General features: G+C 31.6%; 1 protein-coding gene across 1 annotated transcript in view; it reads left to right on the forward strand.

The window, feature by feature from the left end:
* The first annotated feature begins 7,839 nt into the window (after positions 1-7,839).
* LOC111394390 (receptor homology region, transmembrane domain- and RING domain-containing protein 2-like) overlaps positions 7,840-10,855 on the forward strand; it is a 5,730-nt gene continuing 2,714 nt past the window's right edge. The window contains exons 1-3 of the mRNA XM_023020189.1: positions 7,840-8,198; positions 9,071-9,301; positions 10,381-10,785. Of these exons, the coding sequence (XP_022875957.1) occupies positions 7,952-8,198; positions 9,071-9,301; positions 10,381-10,785 (883 nt within the window). The 5' untranslated portion in view covers positions 7,840-7,951. The remainder of the gene's footprint in view (positions 8,199-9,070; positions 9,302-10,380; positions 10,786-10,855) is intronic.

Here is a 10,855-nt window from a genome sequence, read left to right on the forward strand (position 1 = left end):
AAATGTCAAAAACCTTGAAAATAAGTTTTAAAAATATTCCTAAAGAGGTCATGGTCTTTCCAAATGATCAAATATAATTTTTTGTGAAAAAATGGTCGTACCGGACACGTGCGGTATGTTTGGCGGACGTCTGGTGGAGCCGGTTTATCCAACGGTCCAAATAGTAACCGTTTGGACTTCGACCAAAAAATGGCTAGTTGACCGTCCGGTAGGTATCGGACTTTCAGTAGGACAAAAATTTGACGATTTTACTGCTATAAATACCAGATCAGTTTACATTCAATAGAAAACTTCCAAGAACATTAAAAGTGAGATCTTCTTGAGCTTGAATATTTGTTACTTATCTTTATCAATCCATTCATACTTGAAAAACCTTTGATTGATTCAACCTTTGAAAATTATTTTCTTAAAGTTTTTCATATCTAATACTTGAGCTTCATTCATTGCCATTAATTAAAGTTTTAGCCTATTTTTCTCTCATTATTTCATTTATTGCCATCAATTAAAGTTTTAGCCTATTTTTCTCTCATTATTTCATTTATTGCCATCAATTAAAGTTTTAGCCTATTTTTCTCTCATTATTTCATTTATTGCCATCAATTAAAGTTTTAGCCTATTTTTCTCTCATTATTTCATTTATTGCCATCAATTAAAGTTTTAGCCTATTTTTCTCTCATTATTTCATTTATTGCCATCAATTAAAGTTTTAGCCTATTTTTCTCTCATTATACTCAACTTTGATATATAATTTATTGAGAGAAAAGTTTCAATTTGTAAATTTAAACTTGTGGATCGTGTTGAAGTCCCGTAAAGATCAACATTGTAAAATGATCAGTGCTTCTTGGTTGTAAGTCATCGAAAGCTTTGTAAAAGGGTTGGATTGCACCATAATCAATCAATATAGTGAAAAAATGTCTTGCTGGTGACGGAGAACTTGGTAACGAAGGACGTAGATTGGTTGGGTTGGATCGAACCTCCTATTAAATCGTATGCATTCTCTATCCATTTTACTTATTTGCTTTACATTACTTTCATTATTCAATTTCGTATTTGTGCAATAGATATATCTAGAATTAGTTTTCGAAAAAGTTTTAAAAACCAATTCATCCCTCTCTTGGTTAGTTAGTCTTGGGCTTTCAACACCAACACCACGGTTGGGAGTCACAATCACAATCCACAACCACCGCAACCGCTCCTTTCCAGCACACACCACACATCTTCACTAGATCTGCAGTGCCACCATACAAAAACCAGATCGCCACCACACAAGCACCTCCACCAGATCTGCAAAGCTATTCCCACCTCCACCCACCTTGCAAACCACTGTAAACACCATTATCTGAAAACCATAGCTTCACAACACCTCCATCTTCACACACCGCACAATCATTAACACCACATTCACTGTTGCCACACCGAATCACCGACTATAGCTGTTGGACCACCAACTTCCCACAGTCATGAGTCAATTTCCACCACCACCACATCTACATCACCTCTAAAATCCAAAACCACGACCACCACATTCATACTACAGTTGCAACTTGATTTCTTCGAGTTGATCTTCACAATTACCACCTACTATGGTTCGCGGTGATGCTCGACCATGATCTTCCGACGGCCGTTTGTCTGGCTATGGTCGATTTGTGGGAGTGAACTTCGATGGCGTCGTTTCTATCAGAGAGAGGGGGGGGGGAATTGAAATTGATATAATTTGGGTTTGAAATTGTTTTACTTAATTATTTTTTAATTATATTAATTAATTAACAAAAATTCTGATTTGTGAAATACTAAACATGACATCTTATTTATGAAATGAGAATTTTTAATCTATTAGAATCTGTAATTTCTACTATGAGTAGAGCTTTAACTTCTCGTGAACCTAAAGCCATCCCAAGGCAAGTGTAGAACACAAAGTACGAAGCGGTGGAAGTAAATATAAACGGAAAAGAGGCTATGAAAAAATGAAAAAAATTGTATTGCACACAAAGCCGACTCAAGCATTAGATGAGTTATACGGTCACTTAAGGCTCCCGATTTATCAAAGGCTTTTAATTTTAGAATTACATATTTTTACCTTTTTTAATTATAAATTTGTAAGAATTAACAACATAATAAAAATAAATAAAGATGGTGAACGATTTAGTGATGTTAAAATTATAAATAGTTTAACAAATTTAATTTATCAAAAGAGATTTCGCCGATAAATAAATTACTAAAAATACAAAAATTAAACACTAATGAAAATTTTGTTGAGAACAAAATAAAAGTTAAAAAATAACTTTTATGTTAGGGTAATATTATAAGCAAAAACAAAAAGATATTTTAAAATGAAAAATACAGATAGAAAAGAAAAAAATTTAGTGACACCGACAACTTCATATTGGTGATTGAAAAATTGTTGATGATTCTTGGTAGTATCACCGACGATATTAACATTGATATTTGAAAAAGATTGTGTGATGCTGATCATAGAAAGTATTATCATTAATAATTTCGTTTGACTTATCAACATATATTGATTTCAGTTAGACTCATTAACAGTTCTACTGTTGACAATCATTGAAGGCTTTTTGTCGATCATTTTCGATAACATCATTTTTGACATTGTCGCTAATAATAGCTGTAGAAAGTATGCCTTTGATCATCAACAAATGTTGTTTCAATATGATTACCAATCGACATGTTGAGCAAGTAATGTGCGTACAATGTTTTTAAGTACCGATATACCTAGCAACATGTTGCCACACTTTGACCACTTGTGTTCTTTAAAACTCTTAAAGGACATTGTTATTAGGCCTACTTGAGCCCTATTTTTGAAGGAATGCATTTTTGTAAATCTTATTTTCAACTACACATTCGCCCATAAAATAATCACACATATATTTCAAAAAAAATAAAAAATCTTACTTTTTAATCACACATTTTTCAAAAAATCATTATTCCATAATATATTTTACCCCAAAATTTGGATGCCTCCTAGAGTGACATCAAAACTTTGCCAAATTCTATTTGCAACATATCATTTTATTTTGAGGGGGAAGAATGAAATCAAACCGTTGAAAAGTAACTTTATTTAATTTTTTACTTTCAAACATTAAAATTATTACATGACATTCTCAAGAAAAAAAAAAATTAACGTATTATTGATCTATGACCTGATATGTTGTACGTTTGATAGTTTATTCTAAAGCCCATTGTTTCATTTTCTTGGGGTGGGATTACTTTGGCTCAATTCATTTTATACAACTGGATAAATATTGATGACTTCCCTTCCAATAATCATTTGTTTATTGAATATCCATACTGCTAAAGTCACGCTTTGTTATCTGAAGTCATATCACTAAAATCCAGATTCTTAAAAAAAATTAGTCTCTTCCATTTATAACTATTACTCATTATTATCCACGCACTTCGTGAAACACACTATTAGGCCCTGTTTGATTGTTGGAAAATTTCCATGGAAAATGGAAAATCATTTTCCATCTTTTGGCTATTTGATATCCTTTTTTTCCAAGGAATTCATTTTCTTGATTGTCTCGAGAAGCAGCAATTTTTCAAATTTTTTTGAAATTCGAATTCTCACCATTTTTTCCCAAGGAATTCATTTTCTTGGCTGTCTCAGAAAGCAGCAATTTTCCAGGAATATGGTGAGAATTCGAATTCTAGGCCACTATAGTGATTTTTTTGATTTTTTTTTTTTTAGCAATGGAAACAAATTTTAAAAATTATTGTAAAAAAATATTTTCCTTTAGTTGACAATTTTCATGTAAAACAAAGCCAAACGAACACCAACAAATAGATAATTTTCTTGAATTTTTTTTGTTGGCAATGGAAACAAATTTTATCCCTAATATCAGTAAATTTCATCTTTTTAATTGACAATTTTCATATAAAATAAAGCCAAATGAACACCAAAACATACTTTTATTTTAACATTTTCCACATTAAAAATTATATCAATCAAATGCAATAATTTACAATTCCCAAGAAAACAATTTCTAGACAATTCAATTTTCTAAAATTCGTTTTCTTTCCACTAAAATTTCATTTTTGCAATCAAATGGACCCTTATTTCTCTTTATAAATAGGGATGAATTTGGGGGAGATTGGGCTGGGCTGTAGTCCACCTCTCCCACTCAGGCCCATGAAGTTTTTTTAAGGATATTTTTTTTATTTTTAATAAAAAACTAGTTTTTATGTACAAATTTTTTTTTTTCGCGTATTAGCCCCATTTGAAGTTTTTTAGCCCAAACTTGGATCCAATTTTAGATATGTCCTTGTTTATAAACCATTTATAAATTTGTTAAACTGATTGTAATATTTTCAACCAACAATTATAGTATAGTACGAAGAATTTTTTAAAATACTTATGGATTCTAAATGCTTTTTAAGTGTCAACTTAATCTTTCAAGTTTCAACTTTTAAAATCCAATTTATATCTACATGCGTTGCAGAATGTTCGAAAGAGAGAACCTCAGGTTGTGTCACTTATAAAAGGAGAAACTGCTTCGTTGCTTCTCAACTTATAGTCATGGTACTAAGCTCTAGTTAGAGCCTCATTCTTGTTAAAAAAAATGCATTTTTTAATAATATATTGATGGAAAATATGTGGTTGAAAAATAAAAAAAGTTTTAAGTTTACGCGTAATATTATTTTATTGAAAAATGTGAGGTTGAAATAAAGTCAAATCACTGTTGAATATTGAATTTTGATGGAAAAAAATGAGCGTCAAACATGGGTTAAGTTGATCTCTAACTTTTAAAAAGGAGTAAATTGGTATTTGCCTTTCAGTATAGTTTCAGTGTCCGATTACCTTTGTAAAATAGTGGTATGACCCTTATGAAAGCTTACTTCAATTTCTTGGTACTAATTCAAAGTAAGTTTCATAATTAAGTTAGACGTGTGACAACTATACGTCAATTTAACAAAATATTTGATAGATTTGACCATTAAGAACTTATTGTACGACTAGAATGAAAGAGGATTCGAAATCAACTTATTAACACAATAATAGATGAACGGTAGCATAACTTTTTCATGATAAAAAAAATTTCTAAAATTCGAGAATTTTTTTTCCAAAGATTTTCTTTACATTGAGTTTCACTCCTCTCTCTCTCTCTCTCATCAAACCTAGTTAAGAAGCAAAATTGCCCCCTGGGGCATGACCTAGTGGTGCAAATGACAGGAGTGAGGTTATCTCACGCTTTACTGGCAGTCGCAGTGTGGGGGTTCGATTCCTGAGACATGGAATTAGACTCCTTGTAAGCACAGTGTACAGGCAGCTCTTGTTCTCTGACCTGTTGGGGTACATTCTGCAATTTACCTCCCTTACAAAACTTTAGGGATGGAGCGATGGGGCCCTCAAGATTGGAGTTCAACATTTAGTTAAGAAGCAAAATTTAGATATTAAAGGAGTCTAAACAATTGGTTGGACCCACATTATCAAGTTAATTAGCACTAATCACTATCATACTTAAAATAATGGATGACACTAACATTATAATAATTAGAATCGGCCTTGGAAGTGATTGGAACCACACTATCAATTTAATTAGCACTAAACTCGATCATACTTGACATGATGGACGTCATTAACATTATAATAATTAGGGCTCCTTCTACTTTTATTTTATTTTATTTTTTTCCAAAATAAGATTTTTTATAAAAAGATGTTAAGATACGTGGCACGAAAAGAAGGGTCATACTATACAAGAAGCTGTTTAAACACGCTTGTCTAGGTTTTTTTAATCATTTAAGTTCAATAATAATATTTTTGACCTATTTACTTAAAATAAATGGAAATTTGACGTTATCTATATATATATATATATATATATATTAAGAATAGAGTTTAGAGAGGACGACATCCCACCTTACATTAACATTACATCTCTGCATGTAAAACAAGAATCTCATTAGGGATTTGGTATGTCCTTTTAATAATTGTAATTATAGATTATAATTTACATCCTTAATTATTATTATTATCATCATTATTATTATTGTGTGTATAAATTAATGAAATGGAATACACTCTTAGAATCTATTAAAAAAATTTATACTTGTAGCATTTCTCATGTGCATTTTGGTAGGTCAGTTTGATGATTAGATTTGAAAGACAATCCATGCCTAATCTTAACCATATTTTTAAACAGGTTTTTTTAAAGATCCGTTTGATTGCAAAGATGGAATTGAATTGAATAAAAAATGAATTTCAGGGAATTGAATTGCCTAGAAATTGCTTTCCTAAGAATTGTAAATTATTGTGTTTGATTGAGATAATTTTTCATCTGAAAAATGTTGAAATAAAAGTGTTTTTGATCTACGTTTGACTTTGTTTTAAATAAAAATTGTCAATTAAAGGGATAAATTTTATTGGTATTGGTGATGAAATTTGTTTCCATTGCCAACACACCAAAAAATAAAAATTTCAAGAAAATCATCTATCTTTTGGTATTCATTTGACTTTATTTTACATGAAAATTGTCATTTAAAAGGAAATATTTTTTTACAATAATTCTTAAAATTTGTTTCCATTTCCAACAAAAAAAATAAAAAAAAAGTGCTACAGTAATCGAGAATTCCAATTCTCACCAAAATGGTGAGAATTGGAATTCAAGGAAAATATAGAAATTAACTTAGGTGGCATAAAAGGTGGAATACGAATTGTAAGAAAAATTTTGCCAATCAAACAACAAAAAATTGAAAAGATGAAATTTGATTTCCATCGAAGTGGGGTGCAATCAAAATGGATAAATCCATTTTGGTTGGACCCGCAATCAACACTAAAATTATCAAATTGCGCTAGTCACTATCACACAACATGATGAGGCACCTTTAGTAAATAGTACTCTAAATTAAACACAAAAATTGCAATTATTTATACCATCTTGCCAAAACCATGCACCTCGTAGATTAATCTAGTAACTATCCTCTTGGAACAAAATTGGAATATTATCTTATCTTGGATAGGATTGTTAAATTTGTTGAACGTAATTGGCTTCGAAAGCTTGGCATTTACATGGAAGGAATTTTTATTTTTTTTATTATTATTTTTTTCCAATTAGAAGGTTTAAATAGGTATACTTTTAAATTTCGAACAATAATCTAATGGATAAAAACTTATAATATTCTCATGAATTTTGGTAATTGGAATTATAGAATATTGAAATGGAATATACACTCTCAATTCCAGCAAAAACACTTAACTTTTTTTTCTTTTTTCTTTCTTTTTTTTATGTTTGATTATAAATTTCTAATTTCTTTTTTCTTTACATAATTGACTCTGAATTTGTAATAAAAATTAATTATTATTTATCTTTTTTACTTTTTGTATACTTTTTTTTGAAGAAAGACTAACATTTTTCGTTTTCTACGGAGAAAATGACTGTATCAACCCCTATATATAAAATAGACATTATCAGAAAATTTACCGATGATTTTGGGAAATCTCGATTCCTTCAAATTCGCCAAATTGAGCATGTTTGGCTAAGTTTACAAGTAGTTTTTTCAAGGTTGACAATCGATGCTTTTACTAATTGTTTAAACATTATGTTAAGTCCTTGATTGATATGGATTAAAATCTAAATTTCAATCTAAGTTAAGTCAACAATTAATTTTAATTACATATTTTATAAGATCCACAAATTTTTAATTACATCTTTCATTAATTTTTATCAAAATTTCGATTGATTATACATACACACATACACACACTTATTTTTCCTATTACAAATTGCAATTATTTTTATTTTATATTTTTATTGCCGTTTGGGGCTGGACTGAATGGATATTCATTGAACCTAAGCATTATCATTACAGCACATTCACAGATAAAAAAAAAAAAAAAAAAAAAAAAAACCCACGCACCCGTATAAATACTCCAAATTAAGAAATGAAATCGCTGGAGAAATTACAAAGCCCTAATTATAGTGAATAATGGAAGCTGATGTTTCTATTTCTCAGTGTTAAAAGCGCTGTAATAATAGTTGAAAGAGTTTTTCTATTTTTTGGGGGGGTTTCGTGGGCTTGTGAAGATCTTGGGAAGTTGAAACAGGATCGAGTAAATATGGTGAATTTCAGGGTAACTGTGTGGTGTTTTTGCTGTTTAATGGGTGCTTTCAAAGCGTTTGGTAACGTGGTTTTGATTGGGAATAATGTTACCTTGTCTTTTGCAGACATTGAAGCTAATTTCGGTGAGTTGAATCTTGGTTGTTTTTGTTTTTGTTTTGTTTTGTTTTTTTTATTTTTTATTTTAAGTACTCTGGGTAAGTATTTATTTTTTACTTTTTTTTTTTACTTATTTTATGCAAAATATTGATTATGAGTTATGGGAATAAAATTGGGAAATGGGATTGTTTAAATTGTTCGAGTTATTCGAGCTGCATCGTTTGTGTTCTCTTTCTTTCTTGGCTATGGTTGGTGAAAATATGGATTTTTATGCTATATTTGGATCGAAATCAAATTATGATTTTTCTCCCTATTTTGTGCTTCAATTCAGCTTGGAATTGTGGAATCTGAATTACACAGGTCAATTTACTGATTAAAATAATGTCTTCTCAGCTGAAATATGGGGAGGTAATTAGCTTTTTGCATCTTCTTAAGTACGCAGTTTAAAGAACAATATTTGGGATCAGGAAAGTAAATTTGGATTCTTTTACTTTTTCGTACAGATGTAATCTTCTATATAAATGGGAGATTATTATATCTGTTGCGGCTAGTTTCACCTGTTAGTAGGGTATAGTCAAGATATTCCATTTGATATTATACAGGTAATCCCATTTCTAGTTTGTTTTCCTGGCTCTATCTCGCCATGCTTCAGGAAGAGATTTTGTTTGTTGGAATCTCCATTAAACCCATTTCTAGTTTGTTTTCCTGGCCTCATATCGCCAAGCTTCAGGAAGAGATCCTGTTAGTAGGAATCTCCATTCGAGAAAGATCATTTACTATTTAGATAAAAATTTGAATTTGATTCTATTATGTGTATGTTTGTGGAAATGATTTCCACTTTCCAGCATCTATTGTGTTTACTTGCTCTGCGTTTACTGATATTACACCTGAATTTCAGCTCCATCGGTCAAAGGATCCGGGATATCTGGCACATTGCATGTGGCGGAACCTTTGGATGCATGCTCACCATTGACTAATAAAATCAATTCAGAAAAGAATGATACCAGGTCTCCATTTGTGTTGATAATTAGAGGGGGATGTAGCTTTGAGGATAAAGTCAGAAGTGCACAAGCTGCACAATTCAAAGCAGCCATTGTCTATGACAGTGAAAATGGTGATTTAGTTGCAAGTAATGACTTTTTCCTCCCTTTGTCTTTATATCTGCTATTTTGTGGCTTTAGTGTTTTGCCAATATAAATTTTAGGCATCACGTATTTCTGCAATATTAAAATATGTGATCCACAAGTTCAGAACATGTGAAGAATGTGATTCCTCTGTCCTGACATTAATTAAATTAATTACTTCTCTATTTTCTTTCCCTCATCGTGCGGTTTTTCTTCACAATATTGACAGATGATTGACCTCCTTTGTACATAATAGCTTGTAAGTCAATATGCAGTGACTATAGCTAACTGATCTATGAGTATAAGAGCATAGTAGTACAAGTATTGTGTTTTAGGTTCCTGAAATGTAAGCTCATAAGCGCCATCTTATGTTCTGGATTGCCTTGTATCTCTAACTACTACCCATCATCTCCAACTGATGCAATTCCAGCATCGTTTCCTAGGAAGCACCATATAAGCTTTCTCTCTATGAGCCAAAGTAAATGTTCTTTATGATTTGCAAGTTAAAATGATGGTTACTCAGTCTGAATAGTCTCGATTGTTAGCATTTTTGGTGTCAAAATTCTGTATTACTTTATGTGGGTGAATGTGTTGAGAGATAGAAATATGTAAAGACCAAATCCAAGATCATGACTTTTCAGATATTAAGGATGGAGAAGCAGTATAGGATCACAGAGAAGTTTCATGGTAAATCTGTACTTTAGCCTTGTCCATGTCAAGATTTCTTTGGTGCTCAAATGTATATCTGGAAAAGATTGAGAGTTGTGTCTCCTCCTGGTCTTCATGGAATTTTGCCCGTAAGCTAACATTTTCTCATTGACACATCAGATTTTATAAAAGTAGAAAAGTTAATTAAAGTGGAAAGTATAATGAAAAGACGGTGGGCCGCTTTGGTGTTTTTTGTGTGTTTGTGTGTCAATCCTAAATGCAAAAGAGGAAAGGAGAAAATTATTGTTGAAGGTGGCAGTAGGTTCCCTTATCCCTTCTTTCCATCTGCTTCTTGCTTAAAGAATGAAGGTATCTGTGAAAGTTGGTTGTTCTAGTTTTTGATGGCTAATGAAGCTTTAATCGTGTGACAATTCAGTGGCAGGAAATGCTGCTGGTATAAAAATACATGCTGTGTTTGTTTCCAAAGCTTCAGGTGAAAAACTGACACAATATGCTGGTGCTGCTGACGTGGAACTCTGGATAATCCCAAGCTTTGAAAATTCGGCATGGTCAATCATGGCTATATCTTTCATTTCGTTACTTGCAATGTCAGCAGTGTTAGCTACCTGTTTCTTTGTCCGGAGGCATCGCATTAGAAGAGAGCGGCCACAAGCTCCATGTGTAAGGGAATTCCATGGGATGAGCAGTCGTCTGGTGAAAGCCATGCCGAGCTTAATTTTCACATCTGTTCTGGAGGATAATTGTACTTCACAGACATGTGCTATATGTCTTGAAGACTATACCGTTGGAGAGAAGCTCAGAATTCTGCCATGCCGCCACAGTATATCTTCTCTTACATTTCAGTTACTTATTTTGCCAAGCATGAATTTCAGAGTTACTTAGCTTCCCCC

This window comes from Olea europaea, chromosome 5 (assembly GCF_002742605.1).
Source record: "Olea europaea var. sylvestris chromosome 5, O_europaea_v1, whole genome shotgun sequence".
NCBI lineage: Eukaryota > Viridiplantae > Streptophyta > Magnoliopsida > Lamiales > Oleaceae > Olea > Olea europaea.